The sequence below is a fragment of the Cydia fagiglandana genome, chromosome 6 (genome assembly GCF_963556715.1).
Source record: "Cydia fagiglandana chromosome 6, ilCydFagi1.1, whole genome shotgun sequence".
NCBI classification, from domain to species: domain Eukaryota; kingdom Metazoa; phylum Arthropoda; class Insecta; order Lepidoptera; family Tortricidae; genus Cydia; species Cydia fagiglandana.
Window position 1 is genome coordinate 6,601,758 of NC_085937.1, and position 24,250 is coordinate 6,626,007.

The 24,250-nt window shown below is 37.2% G+C and overlaps 1 protein-coding gene across 2 annotated transcripts in view; it reads right to left on the minus strand.

Annotated features, from left to right (window-relative positions):
• Nucleotides 1–436: 436 nt before the first annotated feature.
• The window catches only part of LOC134665097 (ras-related protein Rab-37), an 89,633-nt gene continuing 65,819 nt past the window's right edge, over nt 437–24,250 (minus strand). The window contains exons 1-5 of one of the 2 annotated variants that reach the window (XM_063521918.1): nt 9,729–9,941; nt 8,043–8,153; nt 6,704–6,812; nt 4,226–4,336; nt 437–736 (exon numbers count right to left, since the gene is read on the minus strand). In XM_063521918.1, coding sequence (XP_063377988.1) covers nt 495–736; nt 4,226–4,336; nt 6,704–6,812; nt 8,043–8,153; nt 9,729–9,941 — 786 coding nt within the window. In that variant the 3' untranslated portion in view covers nt 437–494. Of the gene's footprint in view, nt 737–4,225; nt 4,337–6,703; nt 6,813–8,042; nt 8,154–9,728; nt 9,942–24,250 lie in introns of those variants that run through there. The other variant, XM_063521919.1, reaches the window with a different exon arrangement.

Genomic DNA, 24,250 nt, shown 5'->3' on the forward strand with positions numbered 1-24,250 from the left:
GGGCGAACGCCGCTTCGACGTTCAGCGTCCCACAGACTTCTTGAGAAAAGTGACTTATTATAGTTGCACAGTTGAGTTATATAGACAAATCAGCTCTAAACAGATTTTAGAAATCTTAAGTACAAGGTGGACACGAGGATCTCTGCTCTTGCACCGGCGGCGCGCGTACGGCGAGCCTGTTGGGGTCAGCCGGGTTCGCCTTCGCCACGAGCGCCCTCGCCACGTGGGCGAACGCCGCTTCGACGTTCAGCGTCCCACAGACGTCTTGACAAAGGCGACTTATTATATTTACTCAGTGGCGGCGCGTCCATAAAAGCCGATTCCCACCGGCTTGCCTGTTTTTGGAGGTTTGACCAGAGTTGTAAAGGAAATATGTAAGCCAAATTAGCCTCGGCTTGCCTATGGATATGTTTGACGCGCCGCCACTAATATTTAGGTATAGGTGCACAGTCGAATTATATAGACAAAACAGCTCTAAACAGGTTTTAGAAATCTTAAGTACAAGGTGGACATGAGGATCTCTGCTCTTGCACCGGCGGCGCCCGTACAGCGAGCCTGTTGGGGTCAGCCGGGTTCGCCTTCGCCACGAGCGCCCTCGCCACGTGGGCGAACGCCGCTTCGACGTTCAGGCCAGTTTTCGCCGAGGTCTCCATGAAGGAGACTTGGTATTCCCTGGCTAGGCGCTGTCCCTCCTCCCGCCTCACCGCCCGCTCTAGGCCGCTGTCGGATTTGTTACCTGAAATAATACGTAAGTTTCATAAAGCGTTATGCAATATTGATGTGGTATTTTATCCAAAGTTTGTAAGAAAGTTAAGCATCATTTAACTAGCAACATGTGCCTTTTATTTTATTCATTGACTAACGTAGGTATTATTAAATAAAAACACGTGTGACCAAGCCCAAATGTTTATTTAGGTACCTACCTGTATAAAGCTCCGACCCCCCTACGGAAAGGTTCCCTTCCTACTCTGCTTTAATTCTAAATTTTATTAGGACGTCACGGTTTATGTCTGAATATTTAATTGCTTAGCTTGGTGCGTTCTGAATTGCCATGATTTTATCAACTAGCTATTAATTTAAGTTGAGGAGTGCTTCAATAATATCTATGTATATACGAAAAGGGTCTTTTGGTAATTTGATTGACTACCAGAAAGCTTTCGACTCAATTGATCATGTAGCAATATGGAAAGCTTTGACAGAAGCAGAAATACATCCTACTTATATTAAAATTATTAAGAACATCTATAGAAACTGCAGGAGCAGGGTGAAGCTCGAGAGTACCGGTAGAGAAATTAAAATAAAACGAGGGGTGAGACAAGGAGACCCGCTCTCTCCAACTCTATTTATAGCGGTCTTACAATACGTACTGAAAAATCTTAACTGGTCAGGAAGAGGAATAAACATAAAGAACAGAAATTTGACACATCTCTGCTTCGCTGACGACGTGGTCCTTGTTTCAGACGACTCTATTAATTTACAATTTATGTTGAACTCTTTAAGTAACGCTAGTAAAAAAATTGGTTTAGAAATTAACTTGCAAAAAACAAAAATCATGACAAATGTTAAAGACGAACATATTTATCTAGGCAATGAAAGAATCGAAAAAGTCGAATCATTCGTTTATCTCGGCAAACAGCTTTCATTCAATCAAAATAATAATTTAGACGAAATAGAGCGAAGAGTTAAAAAGACTTGGAACAAGTTTTGGAGTATGAAAGAAATTTTAAAAAGTGATATACCACTAAAGCTAAAGAAAAGAGTAATAGATTCGTGTTTACTCCCTACACTTACATACGGGAGTCAGACTTGGAAGTTTACATACAAGGCTAAAGAAAAAATTGGTAAATGTCAGAGAGCCATAGAAAGAAATATATTAAATATAAAATTAATACAGAAAATTAGACATGACCATATACGACAAAAAACAAAATGCATCGATGCTCTAGAATACGCATTAAGATCAAAATGGAAGTGGGCTGGTCACGTGGCAAGAATGCACGAAGAGAAATGGACTAAGATCGTCACGCTGTGGACTAGACCAAAAGGAACGAGAAGACAGGGCAAACCAAACGCTCGTTGGGCAGACGACTTACAACGAAAAGTAAACAACTGGCAGGAAGTAGCTCAAGACAGAGATATATGGCATGATTTGGAGGAGGCCTTTACCCGAGAGGGGTCCAAACCTACTTAGTTTTAATTTATGTGGATTCAATCAATTATTTGTTAGCTAATTAGTTCAAAATTTATAACTGTATTTTTTTTTTGTGTACCTATAGCTTAAGTTGGTTATGGAATAAATGGGCTTTTTATTTTATTTATTTTATAATCGATCCGTGGTAATTTGTACTGTGACTGTGTTGTGTATCAATTGAGGTGTGGTAGGTTGGTATTAGGACCTTAGAAAGGTAGGGTTTACCTGATTGACAAAAGAGATGGAAAAACAAAGCAAACCGGATAGGATTACACGTGTTATTTTTGATTCTACCTATATCAAAACAAAATGTTAAAAATGTTGACGATATTCTAACCTACCAAAGCCCAACGTGCATTACAAAGTATTTACATACCTATACATTCCGTTTCAATACTTTCAATGTACTTATTAATAAACCCTTTCATCAAATAACGAAGTATTTCTTTGTTTCATTGCTTTCTCAAACAAACGAGATTCATCCCGAATCACAATATTCTAAAAAGGGGTGGAAGAAATCGAAGAAAATAATAAATTTTATTACTAACGCTTTTCAAAATTAATAACAAATAAATGAAAGTTTTGAACATTAATAACAAATAATTAAAAGTTTTGAAAATTAATAACAAATAATTAAAAGTTTCGAAACATCAAGGGAAATATTACCCAAACCAAAAAGTCCCCGGAGTCGCGCGTCAATTTGACGGCTTTTCCCAAACAAATTTAATATCAAAACAAAAGCAATCGAGGTGTAAGGGCCCGATTCTCACATCTATTAGATATCTTTTAGACATCACTAAGATACGATAACGATATGTTTAAGACTAACCTGTCAAATTTGGCATTTGTGCGATTCTGGAGATACTCTTAAACGATTTCCACAGGATATGACTTAGAGATCCAATTCACATCTAATAGATATCTTACTCTATCTAACGTAAAAGTGACATTGGTTGCACGAATTGCGCTGCAAAAGAGAACTAGTTGATATCTAAACTATAACGTAGGTATCTAGAATGGATCTAGAACGTGTCGTCTCTTGTGAATATCTTGAAGTTCGAATACGGCAGTAAGTAACCTACCCCTCACAATCGCTTCCACGGGCGGAAATTAAAGTCACTCTGCCGAGGCGATAGAGCTTTACAATTTTACAATTTATCTCCGTAGAGAGGTACTATCTACTGTAAGTAAGTCATAAATGTCATAACCCTTCAGCGCTCTTCATTTGAGTTTTGAAATATTTTGCTCATTTCAAATTGACATACATACGTACATACATATAATCACGCCTATTTCCCGGAGGGGTAGGCAGAGACCACGGATTTCCACTTGCTACGATCCTGACATACCTACCTCTTTCGCTTCCCTCACATTCATAACATTCCTCATACACGCTCGCCGGTTTAGGGTGCTCTTGACCTGGCCTTTCTTCAGGATTTCCCCGATCTGATCAGAGAAAGTCCGCCGAGGTCTACCCCTTCCAACTCCCACTTCCACTTCTCCCTCATACACTCTCATTCCTTCATTTCAAATTGAAGTCAATAAAATGTCGTAATATCACAAATATCGCATTACGCGTAGGCGTTGGATATGGCTAAAAAAAGATAGTGGGCATGTGGTGGAGCTATGAAGTAAAAACGATTTTTTGTGACGTGACTTAGGGTACGACGAGTAGAATCGAGTCACGGGGCGATTCGGATCAAACCAACTGAAAGCGTGGCGCTGTAGAGTGTGGCGATGTAGAATAGATGCACGATGCAATTTTAGTGAACTCATATCAATGAAATATTTCAAATACTTATCAACGTATTCCTATATGTCATAATCCGATTCGATTCGGTCTATACCCTAAGTAGGTAGGTAGGTGTCGGTAATTTCGGTAAGTAGGTAATAATAAAGGTTCTCGGATTATTGCCCTTTACTTTTGCTGCGAGACATTGCTTCTACTTTCATGAATTAGACGTAGGGTTAACAAAAAGAATTCCCTTGCAATTTTATTGGCCTCATGTAACTTGTAGTGGCTGTAGTCCTTACCTAATAGCATAATAACGACATCATCCTGCGCGTACTCCCGAATCTCCCCGAGCCAGGCCCGAATGTTGTCGAAGCTGGTTTTGTTCGTGACGTCATACAGCAGCAGCAACGCTGTGGACAGGACACACGAGTTGACACAGCCATACGAAAACTAACCTTAACGCCTTAAGTTAAGGTACAAAACAACCGCACGTTAAGATCGTGACATCATACACCAGCACCGATGGTGTGAACAGGAATTGCAGGATATCATAACGAGCTAGCTTTACGATACACAACCTTAATGTATTGAATCAAGGACTATGATGACCGCATGTGGTGATGTTCTCATATTACACAACATCTGCTGTTGGCGGTTGCTGTTAATCCAATCACTTAAAAATACTTGGCTGAAAAAACCAGCTAGATGGATCTCTATTCCATACCGTTTTTAAGGATTTCGAGGTTCAAATTATACTGGTTTATTGACAAGTGCGATGAAAACATAGGGTGTTTGTGAAAGGGGAACGCACCTTTTTTGCTTTAAGTTTCATTGAGAGCTTGTCATTTGGTGCAAGACTTTGAACTACTTTCATACTTGTATAACCACTCGATATGGCTTTCTGATGTTTAAAACCTCAAATGATATTGAGATCACGGCCTACCCTGTTAATTGTTATTGAATTGATCAACTTATAGGTGTACCTATTAAACATGAGCCCATGAGCTTCGCATGAGGATCGCACCGACGACTGAAGAAGCCTTTTTTCCATGAAACGTGAAACGCAAAAAATTGGACTGGTGCAATAGGATATAGGAATAAAAATGTTATTCTAACTAATAGTTCGTCGAGTTTAGGCGAGTCGAGCTCTCAGAAGCACCACTATAAGTAGCTCTCCGATTTGATAGGATCTTGAGATCCCTGATATACCGATCTACTAGACTAGTGTTCGACTAACTACTCTTCTTCAATCCAAGGTAACGGGAATACGTCCCGTCCGGGACACCAAGCGACTCAATGTGGCCAAATCGAGTTTCACGTGTGCGATCCGGTTTGACGAGTTACGGCATGTGGGTCTTATTGTAAAGACCTAGGGTTCATTTTGCTAGTACTGGCGGTTTGCTAGTACAAACGGGTCGAGGCCAACCCGACTGCCTTTATGTGGTTTGGAATCTTGGACCAAGACTGATCTGGATTCTTTTACCTACTTAAAATTAGGTAGATATAAACTATATCTTTGCCTGTAGAAACATACTTAGTTGCATGTTCTAATGAAGATTTCTTTGTTTCTTTATGAGCACAATTTCACAATAATCTTAGGTAAATAATAATTATTTTTTACTGGAAACGCATTGTAATTCAGTGGAAGATACGACATGTAGGTCAAGATTTGCAGGAAAATAGGCAAGGTTGATTTTAGTTCCCAGAGTCCGCCAGAGATGGCGCTAGTAGTATCATAAATTCTATACATCGGTAAAACTAATTCGTCTAATTTATGAAATTTAGTGTCTCAAACGTTCTGATTTAAGCCTACACCTATTCTGAAAAAATGTTTTACTAGAATAGGTCTACATACAAGGTAAGGTGGGGGTAAGACGAACATAGTTTATTTTGCTCAGGGCAAGACAACCTATACGAGGGTCGCACTGAAAGATTCGGGAATGGGACACTTAGAAATAACATAATAGAAAGAGGCATATAATTTATAAAAATGTAACTCTTTATAAAACTTTTAAGGTATATTCCATTTGGTTGTCATTTGTATTTAAGAATTACTGGCAATTTGAAAATTGTATGTCGAACATTATTTGAATTTTTGACCAAGTGATTTTTCGAATCATATTTTTAAACGGTTCTCAATATGCCCTCATCGAACAAATAAAAGTTACAAAGGGCTTCTGTTATTTTTTTATGAACTAGATTTCATCGTACGTTCGTTTGCAGTTAAAATTAAATATGAAAGTCACTTTCATTTTATCCCATGGGTGATCTTAAAGAAGCATGTCATTCCAAAGCGACGTCAAAAATTAAAATCGCATTTGTGCTGTTAATTAAAAAGACTGCCAAAAAATTTGCATATCGGCAGATTTCGACATTCCTAAATATTCATATGACAACAGTAAAAAAATCTTTTATATACATATATATGTAAAAAAAACTTCAATTCCGTTGGCTACTCCATGAATTTCATACAAAACCACTAAGGCCCCAAAATCGCCATACAAAAAGGACTTTGGGATTATGAGCCGTGTGCATTACAGAATGATTACTTTCAAAAGAAAATTTATATGCGTGGTCAGTTTGAGTTTAAGTATGCATTAAAATAAAGATTGACTGTCTAGATGCGACAGTTTTCTCTATTCCCGACATTTTCAGTGCAACCCTCGTATGAGGATTCCATAATACAAGTGTTTGTCTTGCCCTGGTGAAAGTCTTACTCTTAGGTACTTATCTCACCTTACCTACAGTATAACATAATAATAAGGTAATTTGTTTACCATGAGCGTCTCTGTAGTATGCGTGCGTGACGCTCCGAAAGCGCTCCTGCCCCGCGGTGTCCCAAATCTGAAGTTTTACCTTGATGCCGTCGACCGTGACTACCTTGTTCTGTAACAGATGGCGCTAGCTGTACTAAAAGTTTACATTACAAACTTACAAAGCTGTTATTTGTACTTTAATAAAAAATATTCCAGCTATTTTTGCGTTGATATTACACGTGAGTTTTTGTGCTATCATACCAAATGTCAAAGTTAAATTAGGTATCTAAATAGTTTAAATATAATATAAGTTAAGGTACTTAATGTAAATCTGATGTGATGTGACTTTTATGACATGAAGACATGGTAGGTACTTATTCAGAATGGTAAAGCAAGCGAGCCATAATTTACCCACGAATATAAATTTGTGCCCTAAAGTTTTAATGCACGTTATCTTATATCATCGCATAACATACTTAAGTAGATAATTTAAGCGTGAGTTGTAATAAAATTGTAACTGCAATTGCAGGTATTCAATAAAAAGCTGCTTTTATAATTTAGCGTCCAGTGAACAGCCAATTTAGCAAACCAATAACTCCAAAAAAACTGGCAGATGCCATAAATCAAGGCGGCAAAAACGGCACAAATAAAAAAAAACATTTCAATAATAAATCAGTCAGGCCGATTCAATCACAGCTGTCACGTGGCAGGGGGCGGGAACAGAAAAAGCGCGCCAAAGTTCAAACACCAATGGCGTGGCGGCGAAGCGGCCGCGTGCACCCGCGACTGGCCCGTTTGAAATTGGAACCCTTGATAGTTATCTTTTTTTGCGAGAATATGGCCACCTAGAAAAGAAAAGTTTGTGTCATAGATTCTGGCTATATTCTGGCTTTTCGACTGTGACATTTCTGATCGAGGTACCGAGGTATAGGAATAGAAGTTATTTTATTGAAAATATTTTATTAAAATGTTTGGTTAGGTTAGTTGTTGTTGTTGTTAAAATTAATTGAAACTATTATTAAAAATAAAAATAAACTAACAAATCTATAAAATAAAACTAAATTAAAACTAAAAACGAATACTAAATACCTTATTGAAACTATTAAATAATAATTTGTAGATTTACAAAACAAGGCCCAGCCCAGCCCATCATTTTTTATGAGAGGATTACCCTTCCTTTCGCGCAAATTTTTTTTATTTGCCACTTTTACCCTTCACAGATTACCTATATAAGTATGTACTTATAATTTTTTAAAGGAGAAAAGTAAAAATTCCAGCGCATCGGCGGCCGAGACCAATTCGCGGCTCTGAATTTTTTTTGATCGTATATTTCCTTCCGGCCAGGAAGTATTGTCTGTACCCGGAAGTCGATGCCGACGGTGGATATGTAGTTTCCGGCAAGGAAAGTGCCGTCCCGGAAGCGGACTAGCATGCACGTCTTGCCGACGCCGCTGTCACCCAGCAGCATCACCTGTGAAATGGGGGAAAATGGAAATAACTTTAAGCTCATGGTATAATAATATACTCCGCCTGGTACTCTCTTCCCGTATTTTCTAGGTCACCTGACTGACACAGGCCTACGTCATCATGAGACAGCGCTATATGATAATATGCGATAGCGCTATATATAGCGGCCATGTTATTGTGACGTAGGCCTGTGTCACTCTGGGAAGAGAAGACCATGTTTTATTAGACTATGTTTAAGCTGTAATGAGTGTTAATCTTAAGGTAGTGTTAGACCAAGAAATTTCTGCAGCGATTTTGATAACCCACGCAGTGCCAGTGTTATTTTAAACGACAAATTTTTATGAAATTATGACGTATAAATAACACTTGCACTGCATGGGCTATCAATGCTATCATAACTGCTGCAGACTTTTCTTGGTCTAACTCTAGACGACCACAGGTCGACCTACAGGTTGTCTACGTTTACAGTTTAATTAACTCATGTATTTTTAAATTATAGTTCGTTTTTTAGCATTAGAAATAAGGTAAACAATCTTGATGTGTCTTTTAATTGAAAAACACATTTTAAAAATAATACGGCAAATATGTAACATTTATGAAACTAATACGATCATTTATATTCTTCTGCTTTCATAAGTAATAGTTGCTGATTTTTAAAAAGCGTTTTTGAATTAAAAGACATGTCAAAATCGCTTACCTTCTTCCAAGTTCTTTCTAATGCTTAAAAAAAACGAACTATAGTAAGCATTTAATTGTTTGCGCGGCAAGCGATATTTATAGGGACAGTGCATTGTGTAGGTAGTACGTGAACCGGACATCAGAATAGTACCTATTTCTTAAAATATGTAAATCAAAGAGTTAAATAAAGTTATAATTCCATGATTTTAGCATACCTACAGCGGTTTAAGTACAAAACTATGTATATTTCCGCACACGGCGGCGCGAAGAAGTTAATAACTCGAGATATTTGATTGATGAAATTTGAAAAATAAAATGACATAAAGTTCAAATTTCTTAAATTTTTTCTCGCCATTTATCAACTTTCCGCCGTGTACGAATTTATTTACCTAGCTGCTTTTAATTGCGCCTCGCTTCAACTAAATGAAGAGTTATTTACAAACCTCTTCAGAACTTGGCGAAAGTTGTAAATAGTCTTCCTACTTTCTCGTTTTATGGCTCCTCTACACGATGGGCCAACGCCAGCCACTCCAAGGGACGCAGCCTTGCGGTAGAATGCATGATATAGCAATATCACTTGCACCCTCTAACGCATAAATGCGTCCCTTGGAGTGGCCGGCGCTGGCCCATCGTGTAGAGGAGTTATAGTTAGGTGTCTCCAGTTATAATCGTTTTCTTGGCCATTTGTGTAGCGACATTTCACATGAGGAATTAAGGATGGGATTATTATCTATTTACTCGTATTAGGCCCACTTGCACCATTCCACTAAACCGGGGTTAACCGGATAAACCTGGAGTTACCATGGTTACCAGTACAATTTGACTCTAGGTTAACGGTTTAACCGTTTAATCCCGGGTTAGTCGGGTGGTGCAAGTGGGCCTTAACAAGTACATGACTCACCTTCCCAAAAGCGTCATATTTATCTTCCTGCTTCCCCTGCTGCCAGGGCTCCGTAGGCGACGGGGGCTCGCTATGCGGCATGACCCCAATCTCCTCATTCTTATCCTCATCCTCCCTTGTCTCTGGCAGGTTTCGCGCCCACGTCGGTCGGACGCGGCCGACGATGACCCGCTTCTCTAGCTGCCGATTGTCTATGGCGTTTGGGTTCCACATTGTATCTGGTTTTTGACAGTTGTGTTTTTAGGTTATGATTGTCATTATATGTCACTTTTGTTTGTTCTCACTTCACTTCACTGGCATTTTGGTAACTTGTGATGCAGTTAATTTAGAGTGCTTAATACTTTTGAATATTTGGAAGTTGGAACAAGATGTGGATCGATTTTAAAATTTGTAGTGAATTTGTGGATCTGTATGTTTACAGACACAAGTTGACGTTTTACATTCAAAAATCGAGTTTTTGTTTACATACGACAAGTAGGTATTTCGATAGGTGGGTATATCGATTTGAAACTGCATAAAGACGTATTAACGGACACTGAACAATATTAAAATACATATTGTAATATCCGCGCGTTTAGCGAAGTTTCACCATCAACTTCTGTACATGTGAACTTCAGTACTTCATAAGCCAAGATGCGAACTCGCAAGTTGCACGAACTTGTGAATAGCGAAGACGTTAGATAGTTTAATAGACTATAATTACTGGAATACAATAAGGCGTCAGTAATTACAGCTAAGGATGACGTTAGAATGGAAAATGCAGCTGCATTACTGATTCGATGTTTCTACTGCGGCCTGACGTTCATGATTCAAATAAAAAAAATAGAGTCAAATAATTAGGGTAGGTATTTGACTACTAGTCAAATTACTTTTATTTTCGAACTGTCAAAACGATTTTGCTGCTATGGAATTTATACGAAACATTCTAGCATGTAACGCCAAAATCAAATTACCTAGTCTATAGTATTAGACGCGTTTTAAAATAGAAATTATATTTAAAAATAACTGCTGTCTACGTTTCTCTTATTTATCTTATGGTTGTGGTGCAGTTAGCAACGTAAAAATATGTGCCGAGATGTTCGCGTAATGCATGTCTACCCACTATGAATAACATGTTTTCTTTTTGTGTACACTGTATCCTTAGTCTTAGTTTTAACATGTAACTTTCTGATGTAAGTGAATCCTGTAATTCTTTATTATGAGAAATAAAGTTATTTAAACCTAACCTCAACCTAATCTTCTGGTGCTTTATTTCTTGCATGGTGTGAAATAATTTAATTTAAATACAGTCAAACACCCTATTATCATTTTTTTTATGTTTCTGAATTTCGCTTCCTGTTTTCGTTTTCATAAATGAATAGTATCCGTTTGACATTGATTAAATGATTAAACATGATCATCGCTAATTAAGTACAAATTGCTTGAGCGTCGTATTTCCGATTATTTACGCTTAATTAACAGTCAAGGTCGAGTACTTAATTGAATTAATCAGGAGCTGCAGTATCAGTTTACGCATTAAAAATTCAATGATAATAAGTAGGTATAATTTAAATATCCCAACCAACGAACCAAAAAAAAAAACAACCAACAATCAACAAAAAACCATTAGAGCAATAAGTATAATAGGTATCAGTGAGTGAGCAAGATAATAGATATTACAGTTAAGGGAATAAGTCATATTAGGTGAAATTATCTCTATCAATTACTTAGATATTAAAATATTTAATTAAAAAACAGGGCAAGTGCGAGTCGGACTCGCGCACGAAGGGTTCCGTACCATAAAGCAAAAAAAAAACCGGAAAAAAAGCAAAAAGAAAACGGTTACCCATCCAAGTACTGACCACGCCCGACGTTGCTTAACTTTGGTCAAAAATCACGTTTGCTGTATGGGAGCCCCACTTAAATCTTTATTTTATTCTGTTTTTAGTATTTGTTGTTATAGCAGCAACAGAAATACATCATCTGTGAAAATTTCAACTGTCTAGCTATCACGGTTCGTGAGATACAGCCTGGTGACAGACAGACGGACAGACGGACGGACGGACGGACGGACGGACGGACGGACGGAAGGACGGACAGCGAAGTCTTAGTAATAGGGTCCCGTTTTACCCTCTGGGTACGGAACCCTAAAAAAACCATCCATCAGGCATTAAATAAAATATAAAATTTAGTTATAATAAGGACACATCAATGTTTTTTGGACCTTGCCAAAATCCTGCCCGCTTTTAGGTAAAGGCAGACTCATGTTTGACAGTGGAATGTCAGGTGACGAATCATAAATACGTAAGTATAGTAAACACTTTATACTTAGATACGCACTACTTTACTTTTACTTTTTTTTTTACTTTTATACGGCAAATCTTACCACCCTAAGTTGAACATCGTCTTTCTATATTTTTTTCTTACGAAGAATTTTTAGGACTTTAAAGCGGCGATGTAGGTTGAATCATGTTTTTAGGGTTCCGTACCCAAAGGGTAAAACGGGACCCTATTACTAAGACTTCGCTGTCCGTCCGTCCGTCCGTCCGTCCGTCCTTCTGTCACCAGGCTGTATTTTTTAAATTTGGGCCTTTAAAGGGTTAAAGGATGACACGTGTTTCTCTCGTCCACTATTAATAGTCTGTATTTTAAATAAATACAGCTCGCAGCAGTCATTATGATATGCCGAAAGGTCCCGAACAATTTAATGATATAGGGTACCGACGGCAGACACAATAAAAACAGCAAAATAAAAAGTAAATTCGTACCAAGATTAAGGTCACATGTAATCCAGTTACATTCAACTCCTTCTTTGATCTCAGATTACATTTAATCACAACTCAGACATAAAAGACATCTTACACTCACTTAGTTCACGTTTCACGAGATTAGTCTGCGTCTGAGGATCAAAGAATCGGAGAATTCCTAAAGTATTTGTACTTATTTTACTTGATAATAATTAAGTTAGATTAATCTTAATGCCAAAGTGTTCGGGCTAAGCGTAGTTCAAGATATTTTATGGGTTACATATCAGAATACCGAAAATCGATTTACCTACTGTTAAATCACCTATGCTCGTTTCACCTATTTTTTTAAATACCTAATGATCAATTAACCTAAGCTCATAACACCTAATGAACGAATTACCTATTGCACGTTTCACCTACAATTGGTCTACCTAAGCTCAGAATACCTATGCTCGATTTACCTAAAGTTGAAACACCTAATACTCGAAATACCTAAAGCTAATATACCTAATACACGAAACACCTAATGTTGATATACCTAATGCACGAAACGCCTAAACTCGGTATACCTAATGATCGAATTGCCTAAAGTTAATATACCTACTGCACGAATTACCTAAAGTCGGTATACCTAATGATCGAATTACCTAAAGTTAACATACCTAATGAACGAAATACCTAAATTCGATACACCTAGTGCACGTAATACCTGAAGTCGATGCACTTAATGAACGAAATATGTACCTAAAATCAAAAATATACCTAATTATTGTTTAGCCAAATCATTCAATTGGCTTATTATTTTTTATTATAATATAAGGTATAGTCATTTGCCAGAGTCGAGATAGGTGCGACGACGAGCAAAGCGAGGAGGAGCGTGTTAGGTTAACTGCGACCAAACAGTGCCAAAACCGACTTTTATTTCATCGTCATGATGTTAACTTACAAAAATTAAGTTTTTGATAAGATAAGGTAAGATAACTAATGTTGGATTAGACTTACAAAATCATTCTACTACTTAAAAAGTAGCGTTTCTAAAAGTGTATTTTTAAGTTGCTATCCAAACAAACAGTTTCTACTGTAAGGTTGGGAAATCATACGATTTATTGGGTGGAGTTGCCACTTGATCATTCGGCAAAAAGATATGAATTTTGTACTAGGTATATAGACTTTAGGTATTCCGTGCATTAGGCATATCGACATTAGGTAATTCGTTCAGGAAGTATATCAACTTTAGGTATTTCGTGCGATAGGTTTAACAGTTTTAGGTATTTCGTCCATTAGGTAAATCAAGTTTAGGTACATCGTTCATTAGGTATATCAGCTTTAGGTGTATCGTCCATTAGGTATATCAGCTATAGGTGATACGTGCATTAGGTATAATAGCTTTAGGCGAAACGTGCAGTAGGTAAAACGTGCATTAGGTATATCGTGCATTAGGTGTTTCGTCCATTAGGTTATTTGAGCTTAGGTATTATAAACTTAGGTCAGTCAATGTTTAGGTAAAATGATCGATAGGTAATTTAAAAATAGGTGAATCAAGCATAGGTGATTCAACAGTAGGTAAATCGATTTTCGGTATTCTGATATGTAACCAATCAATTTGCTGACAAATATGAAAATATCTTTGACAAATCAATTGTGGTGCAAAATGATATTTTACGCAGCGAGATGAGTCGTTGTAAGCCTAGTTAATACTTTAGAACATGGTAAAAGTAATCATTTATTTAGGAACTTGTTGTTGTATATATCTTGATATATACCTACACTCTACAGTCAAATGGTATTGGTAAAATAATTGCCAATTTACAAATGTAAAATGATATGATATAATTTAATGTGTAATTTTTTTTTAAATATCTTATAAAGCTGTTTTAATATCATAATATCCTTTAAAAGTACAAAAAATATATCGAAAAAAAAAATTGTTTGATTTCAACGAGAGTAGGAGCATTCAATTGCTAGTTGTTTATGGAGTTAGAAAAACATATTTTGTATCACGTAAAAAATTACACCCTGTATTATTGGGCAGTGCGAAACAGCTTTTTTCTACTCCCGTACTTTTATTTGTTATTTAAAGGGTTGTGCACATACCTTTAAACCCCTATCTTATAGTTGTCAAGACAAGTCTTTAGTCTATTCCCAAAAAAAGAATTCGTGCACACACGCAGCAGTATCTTTTTGGCACTTTTACGATACTTCGTGTAATCACCACTTAAAAAATATTGTATGAAATACATTGTTGCCAACCTAATTTTAATTGTCATCTTTGACAGATGAGTGAACCATAGACATGATTCTTTTTAATTCATTCAATCTTTTCCCGCCCGTACCCTTCATCCTTTGCTATTTCTTGAATGAAAAATATTCGTTAAATTTATAATTTTATTCGTGGCGTCTTCATTAACAATTTTAGGCTTTGCCTCAAATTGTTACTCACGCTACTCGCCTTTTTTGACCGCTCTTAAACAACGGTTGCATAAAATACTACAGGTAACTTTTTCTACATTTTAGTGTATTATTATTTTGAAAGTAATTTCATGTTTTATATTTATTTAATAATGTTGTAATAAATATACTCGCGTATTAGGTATCTCTTTGTTTTCTTATATTGAGGTGTGCAATAAAGTCTTTGTATTGTTAGGAAAGTTAATTAAGCAAATTAGTTGCTCAACAATATTCAGTTAACAATCTGTTTATTGATAGAAAGTTTCCAATAGGCCATTAATATTCATTACCTACCTCGTGGATCGAATTTAGTGAATAATAATATTACGTAAACAATAAACGCTATTATAGGTAGAGGTAAATTATTTATTAATGGGGGCGTCTAATCCTCCCAAAATGAGCGGTTAATTATGTAAATGTTTGTATAAACAAATAATTAAGTAGATCTTCGACAAGAAATTATATGAGGTTTTTATACTTTATTAAAACTAGACTAAATAGGCATCGGTAGCGTCTAACATACACATAAAATAAAAACTATACCTACAATTACGGTTAGAAATTACCAAGGTGACAGTGGTCGGACGGCTCGATTCCGCCCATGAAGGGCTTAAAGTCGCACCTGAATCAGATCGAACAGACCGCAACGTACTACCACAACGTGCCGGCACGGACAGCGGTGAGACGGCGTAGCGTGAATTAATCTATCCCTGGGCGAAGTCGCATCTGCGAGGCCCTGTTCTGTCACTGTGCCCGAAGGGGCCTCGCGCGAGGCCCCCCTTGGGGCGCGAGGCCGTGGGCGACGGCCCACTTCACCCACGCCTAGCTACGCCACTGGTGAGACGTTCAGGACGTTCTACATGTAGAACACACACACACCACACACATGTGGCGACAAATGAGTCAACGGATACGACATAGAATTAGCCATAATAGGTAATCAAAGATATCTCTTTGTCTAACTAGTGCCTACGCCAATTCTCGGGATTAGTTGTCAAGCCGACCCCAGGCTCCCATGAGCCGTGGCAAAATGCCGGGACAACGCGAGGAAGATGATGATGATGAATCAAAGATATTTCTCCCTCTCTCTCTCTCTCTCTGTCTTTCTAATTCACTTTATCTCGGTTCGATCTCAGATAGAAAGTACGGGACTATAAATTTACATTTTGAGAAGGTGCAGTTTATACGAAATTATAACTTATTTTGCTTAGTCAAATATTTTTATTTCTTAACGAAAATTATAAACTTTCCCACTAAAACACGACTAAAAATTAAAAATCTGCCCATTTACTTTAAACCATTAAACAAATATGAAAAATATAGAGGTTAGAGTGTATGCCTCGTTTTTTTAGCATTACAAAAAAGGTAAACAATCTTGATGTGTCTTTTAATTGAAAAACACATTTCAAAAATAAGTTACGGCAAATATGTAACAATTATTAATCTAATACGATAATTTATATGCTTCTGCTTTCATAAGTAATAGTTTTTGGTTTTTAAAAAGCGTTTTTCAATTAAAAGACATGTCAAGATCCCTTACCTTCTTGCAAGTTCTTTCTAATGCTAAAAAAAAACGAACTATAATTACTTATTGTGTTACACGTAAACACAATGCCGCCGCTAGCAGACTATTTAACCGAATTACTAAACTAAAACTCATAATACATACACCTATTGTGACTTCCGGTCTTTATACACTATATAGAAATGTTGAATTTAATTTAAAGAACAATTGCAGCTTAGCTTGTAAATAAAAAATGAGAACTATTCTTTTTACTTCAAAGTAACTTCGTTAATTTTAACCATATATTTTAACCCTTCTTTCCATTTTCTGCAATTAACATTCCCATTCCAAGCGATGTTTAAATAGCATAATGGAGTTTATTTTGTAAAACCTGTAGTTCAAAGAGGAAATTAATTAAGCTTGTTAAATACGTGGGCGTGTGAAGGTTATTAAAGTTGAGCGTTGCATTAAAAACTTCATCAGCTACGTGGAGTAAATAAATGCAGTGGAGTTGGGATGCAGCTCAAAGCCACCTGAGTCTCCAATTTCACCACTGTGACAGGTGCGACAATTGTAAAACATCACTGTTGCTGACGTCACAGGCATCCATGGGCTACGTTTACCGCTTACCATCGGACGGGCCGTATTTTTGTTTGCCACCATCATTGTATTATTTAAAAAAAACTTTATTATATCGGCAAAAAACAGATATTTCTCTTGCTAAGTTTATGACAATTGTCACAAGAAACACGACAATTGTCACGAAATTCCAACATATAACTCATTTCCTATCAAGATTCACCAACAATTCTACAAGTATGTCGACTAGAAAAATAATTCTTGTTTCACAACATAATTGTAATACATACAAATATGAAAATAAATATAAAATATTTTATAAAATTGTAATATGTCACCTGTCGCTTGACAATTGTCGCTCGACATATGTCACTGACAATTGTAGCCGTGGTGAAACTGGGGCTGAGCTTATAAGTTATAATTTTTGGTTGTGAACTCGACACTGATCTATTGTGATAAGGAGTCTCACAATGATCAGAAGTGCGACGAAAATCAGAATAATATCAGTGTCAATGGAAGTATTGAATTCAGAGTTAATATAGAATAAATATTTTATTGCTTTTGTAACAGTAGGTAATTAGGTCCGAGTATATACGAAGTCCGAGTATTTACCCATCGTTTGATTAAATATAACCAACGCACCCAATGCAGTTTTTCGTATTTACCAGACCGCTAACGTTACGTTTGGTTACATCTAAGAGTGACATTCCATTTCCAACTGCAGCTGCAATACTGTTCATTTTACTATGGAAACGCGTCGCTGTCATTGTCAATTTCCATAGTAAAATGAACAGTATTGCAGCTGCAGTTGGAAATGGAATGTCACTTTTAGGCTGCTAGGCCGCTATAGAATCTAAAAAGTGGTCACATATTTGAATTTGTTGCCAGTCTCTTTCGCACTCTAATATTTTCATATATACGTGGTAGTATTGATTTCCTGATTAATTGGCATTGATTACATGCATCCAGATGTTGACAAACGATGAAAATAACCCTCATAACATAAACAATAAATATTTCTCACAGGAATTTTAACTTTAACATGATGAGCCAAAGTACATTTTACAAGGAATTTCAACTATAACATCATGAGCTAATAGAGTACATTTTACAAAGTCTTAAGTTGTAGTAAGCCGCAATACAAATAAAATAAGTGCAGAGCGTATTTTCCGAAGCTGCTAGTTGGCCGGCTTATAGTTCCGCTGCTTGGCAAGAAAGGGAATTTAAATACAACATAAATTTATAATAGTAGTAAATAGGACTACGTCGGAAATAGATGTCTCAAGTGCCTCAACCTCATTGTCCAAGGCCCTAGATCACGCGGTCGCGGTAGGCATTAGAAATGCTGGCTGGACGCAGCGGACATGGAAGAGAACAATCTCACACCTGAGGATGCCGAAGACCGGGCAAAATGGAGAAGATTGGGAAGCGGACCCTGACGCTAAGCCGGGAAAACGCTAGGTTGAAGAAGAAGAAGAGTATAAAGGATGACTCAAGCTAGACCGGGCCGTGCCCGGGCCGAGGCGTCCGACATGGCATTTTCTATGACAGCTGATGGGTAATCACGTGGTGGTTTCCATAGAAAACGAAGCGCCCGGAGCTCCGGCCCGGTCCCGGCCCGGTCTAGCGTGAGTCAACCTTAAATAGGTACATAATTGTATATAATTTTCCAACATCTCTGTGTTTACTTACACGATGCGCGATATCAGTGACAAACGGTCGTCATGGAAATAAGGCCTGCCGCTGACATGTCGATTTCCGAAACAACGGGAGACGGCAGAAAACTTTCTTTTAATAAGTTCGTTACCTACACAAGGAAAAACAATTGGGAATATTTTAACGAGTGTTTACGAAACAAAAATAATCGGGGCGTTTATATAGTATGCCTCTGAGTAGTGATTAAATTGGAGGGAAACAACCACACCACATTTGGAGGGAACCAAATTGTATGTTGAATATTTACATAATGAAGGCGAGGAGAAGAGAGAGAATAAGGGAGGGTCTTATCCACTCACTAGCTCACTACCCACTCCTGCAAGAAGGAATCTCGTTAAAACGTATTAAATATTTGATTTTCCCTTAATTAAAACTTCTAAGTAGAACAATAAAACTTTTAGAGGAATTAGTTATAAGTTTAAATAAACTTATTAAAAGTTTCTAAAGTGCACTTATAGTACGGGAAGTAGTGTCTGTCGAAAAGTTGACTGTCTTTATAATTTATTGCTCTTTTTACATGTCGGCTTTTTAATATAAAGCTACGATTAAAAAGCGTTGGTCTGTGTCAGACGGGTGTAGGGTTACCAGATACAAATTTTGAATTTCCTGACAAAATTCCTGATGTCCGAATATTTTTCCTGACATTCACATTTTTTTTCACAACGGGGGGGGGGGATCTTTAGCCATTAGCGATGGCCACTCGATTGAGCCGATAGCCGCGTTTTAATAATTTATGTTTTATTAAATTTATTATTTGTATTCATTTAAGTAAATAAAAGGTACTTTATAAAACGGTCCATCAATTCAATAAAAATCCTGACATTTTCGTGTTCCTTCCCCATTCCTGACAAAAGGCCAAAATTCCTGTCATCTGGTAACCCTAAGAAAATTAAATACTAAAGTAAACGTACATATTTACTGGTGCTCGACGCGGTCCCAGTACATGTCAACTTGACTCTTAAGTCATTGTCAATAGGTGACAGCAAGGTGTCATCTATTGGGCATTAGCATGACGAGCACTTACTAAATAGTAAACGTACTAGTTTATCTCATTGGTGCTTGTGTGTCCGTCTATCACTGGTTTATTTATCCCAGCATTTCCCAGCAGAGACAAAGAAATTGTGGCGCTGGCGTGGGTTGGGCGAATAATTTTTGAGTTATCTTAATTTGACAGCCAAAAGGAGGACAGTCGAGGAAAGGCTTTTTTTATTGCAATATGGCTTCCCTTACATTACATATCAAGAACTTGTCGAAAGGACCTCTACCCGTTGGCTTTGACTCTATGCTCGCCTGCCAAATGTCCGGGAAACCATTGAATTTGAATACATAATTGAAATATTAAATAATTAACACATTCCAATCTACACAAGCCTTACTGTTAAAGCTAATTGGTTTCTGCTTTGACATTTACTGTTAATCGCCTTACGTGAATTGCGTGTTACGTTGCCACAATCCAATTATTTGTCTAAGGGCCCGATTCGGATTTTGAAATAGACATCTATTAGATATCTTTTAGACATCACCAAGACACGATAAGGATATGTTTAAGATCTAACCTGTCAAATTTGACATTTGCGCGATTCTGGAGATACTCTTGAACGATTTCCACAGGATATGACTTCCAATTCACATCTAATAGATATCTTACTCTATCTAACGTAAAAGTGACATTGGTTGCCCGAATTGCGCTGCAAAAGAGAACTAGTTGATATCTAAACTATAAAGTATCTAGAATGGATCTAGTACGTGTCGTCTCTTGTGAATATCTTGAAGTTCGAATACGGCAGTAAGGTTCGTGGAACATCGACACAGATAAAACATCCTCCAGACTGAGCATAGTCGCGCTACCCCCTCTGCTACGCATACGGTAATTTTACTCCATGTTCGAGTCAAAAGTGTCTTTGTGTGACGTCCATGTCTTTGAACGGACCAATCACGGCACGGGACTTCGCTCACCTCGTCCCGCGCACCCCCGCATTTTTGGCATCATCGGTTGCATGAAATAATTGCTCTAAACTCGGTCTAGAGGATTCCTAGTCTATGAACATCGATGAGATCAACTAGTCACGTAATTTAATCGTGGTTACCACTAAAATCACCTGGGTAGGTAGGTATTATATATTATACATATACCTACGAGGTACTTAACTCAATTTTACGCTATGTTGTAACAAACATACCTATATGTAACTTCGTATAAGATGAATAAAGTCTAAGGAAAAAACGTATCAAGAAAAAGTCATTCTCGGATAGATGCCGCACAGACCTTTAGCCTATGCTCGGCTAGATGGCATGACGACACCGTTTCATATTTAACAATTTTAACACATACTCGTAAGTAGATATCAGTGAATGAACATGGATCAAAATGATATAAAAATAACAAAATCATTTATCCATATATATAAATTTTTTTGATAATTTTATACGTTTTCATTTTGAGTTTTAGTCGTGTGTCAATAGATGGCAGTAAATTTACTGTGACTACAAAATTTACAATTACAGGACCCCTCTATACTATCTATTCTTTTTGGTTGTAATCTTGTAATATGCAGCGAGCCCTAAACCCGATACGAATTTAATCATAAGTATCAATATCAGACGAAAGTTTCAGCTTGGGCTACTGGAGAAATAAAAGTTCACTAGGATATCTCAAATAACAAATTTTTAATAAAACCGACCAACAACCATGTTATTCCAACGAGAAGTTGAATCGGTGGTTGATTGCGATTTTTAAATTTTATGCAATTCTCTTTTATTCTCGGTTTCCCAGAACAAACTACCGGCGGCCTTATAGAAATGTTATCTTTAATAACATTTCCGTTTTTTAATATCGCTAGCGCATCTTATTAAAATATTTCTTATAATATCCTGTCGTATGAAAACTTCCAAAGGCATTTTAATAATATTCTAAAGCTTCCTAACTTTTTCTAATTTATGAGAACATTTTTGAGAAAACGAAGCCATGTTTAATTTTTAACGGTTTATAATGTTATTGATAAAACGGTTTCATTACATGAGAACTGAAAAAGAACTCGAGTTTGTGATAAGGATTTAAAAAAAAGGTAAAAAACATAACTCAATCAACGTCTAATATTAGTTTATTGGAAAAGTTTTATTAAAAACGTGCACAAAGTATCGAAAGTCTATGTAACTTATAATGTATTATAAAACTTATACTATTAATATTTATTTAAGTAGTTTATCAATTTTTAAGTGCAACTTTTTCGGCAGAGGGGTAAGCTCTTAAAGGCGACTCCAGCCAGTTATTAAATGCTCTAAGGAGCCAAGCGAAGCGCAAGAAGATTGGCTCTACACGAGTTTATCTCATAATTTTTTGACAGCAGGTCTCGTCTTGACAGCATTTTATGGCTCCTCTACACGATGGGCCAACGCCGGCCACTCCAAGGGACGCAGCCATGCAGTAGAATGAGATAGCACTATCACTTGCTCCCTCTAACGCATAAATGCGTACCTTGGAGTGGCCGGCGTTGACCCATCGTGTAGAGGAGCCATTACATGAAAATGTTTCTGGTGGAATTTCATTAGTCTTTGCTTAATACAAATTAAAAAAACCGGGCAAGTGCGAGTCGGACTCGCGCACGAAGGGTTCCGTACCATAATGCAAATAAAAAACAAAAAAAAAACGGTCACCCATCCAAGTACTGACCCCTCCCGACGTTGCTTAACTTTGGTCAAAAATCACGTTTGTTGTATGGGAGCCCTATTTAAATCTTTATTTTATTTTGTTTTTAGTATTTGTTGTTATAGCGGCAACAGAAATACATCATCTGTGAAAATTTCAACTGTCTAGCTATCACGGTTCGTGAGATACAGCCTGGTGACAGACGGACGGACGGACGGACAGCGAAGTCTTAGTAATAGGGTCCCGTTTTACCCTTTGGGTACGGAACCCTAAAAACATCTTATTCTTCGATGAAGTATAAAAGAAAACAACGGGTTGCACTCCGGGAGTGCCGGCAGAAGTGAAAACTCAATGACATTGTAACAGTGTTTCGATCAGGTCACGTGTCCGTCTTACGAAGCGTCTTACGTCTTACGCTCTCGCGAGTTTAACATTTTTTTCCCATCACAAAAAGTGCACAGCGCCGCTAAAGAAGTTTTCACATCAAAAATCAGATTAATGAATGTACTTAAGGATGTACTATTAATCCTCGTCTAGGCAAAATTATGAAGGATGTAAGTAACTACTGAACTTTGGGGTCGATAAGGCCTCACCCGCACTGTAAAAGAGCTTAGGTTTGGGCCGATTCGATCTCAACCGCACCAGTTTAAAGTTCACCAAGATTTGTCCCGCAGTGAACGTGTTAATGAATGTACTTAAGTAGAATAATATTAAACCAAATCGAGAATATAATGGAGATCTTACTTAAACTATATTTAGTACTGAAGCAAATAAAAATACGGGTTTGGTTTCAGAACGAAATTTAGAAAGCTTCATTATCCGACGTAAACAGCTTTTTATATAAAAGTTGGAGGACAATAAATTCGGTTAGATTGTTGAGTTTCGGAAAAAATTTATGGTTAATTTATTTTACTCGGGCTCTCTAATACCGTCTTTTGTTACGTTGGGATTTTTCAATACAAAATAAAAGTAGGGTACCTAAGGATGTTAGAGTCGGGCCAAGAAAAGTCTGCATGAGCTACCGATACCGGCCTACAGGGTGCGATAACCAAATGAACCAATTTGGGAAAATCAGAACCTAGTACCAGAGTGTGTTTTTAACGGTGACTTGTGCCGAGTCAATTTAAATTGATGTCGACTGTCTCTGAAATGTATGCCTATAGTTTGTCATAGATCCTAAATCAACGGCATAGTTCCTTCGAATAAATTGAATTCCTTATATGCTTTCAACTGATCCCTTCTGAACTATTTGTAGTATTCGCCCTTTCAATTCTCGTCGTCATGACAAACGTCTATTTCCATCACAATTCTATTCCTTTCCGGCGATAATCTGAACCACGGACCATCAATTACTAGACGGAGCACATGACACAGCCGAGGTCACCATACCCGTGTAAAAAATATATGGGAGCGCGACCACTTTTTAGATTCGCCTAGGTACAGTCACCTGCAATAATATGTTACACAACGAAGGCCGCAAAAATATCTGACACGATTTTATTTGTAGAGCCATAAGAACGTGTCACATATTTTTGCGGCCTTCAAAGAGTAACATATTATTGCAGGTGACTGTACAATTACGACCAGTACAGTCGACGTCAAAGACATGTTTACACTTTTGCACCTTACTTCTTTGTACTAAGGCGAAAAGTGTAAACATATCTTTGACGTCGACTGTAGCCTACACATTTCGTGTAGGTAACAAAAATATCAAAAACTAAGATTTATGGCGTACGTTGGTTATTACAAAATTTAAAAAATGGCATAATACGCTGTTAGGTATATATATACCTACCTAGTATAAAACACAAATCAGTTGTGCTAGTCGAATCGTAGGCATCGTAACACTATTGTAAAGCTACAAAATGCAGTGTCTATATGTAGTCTGTGCCTGAAACACATA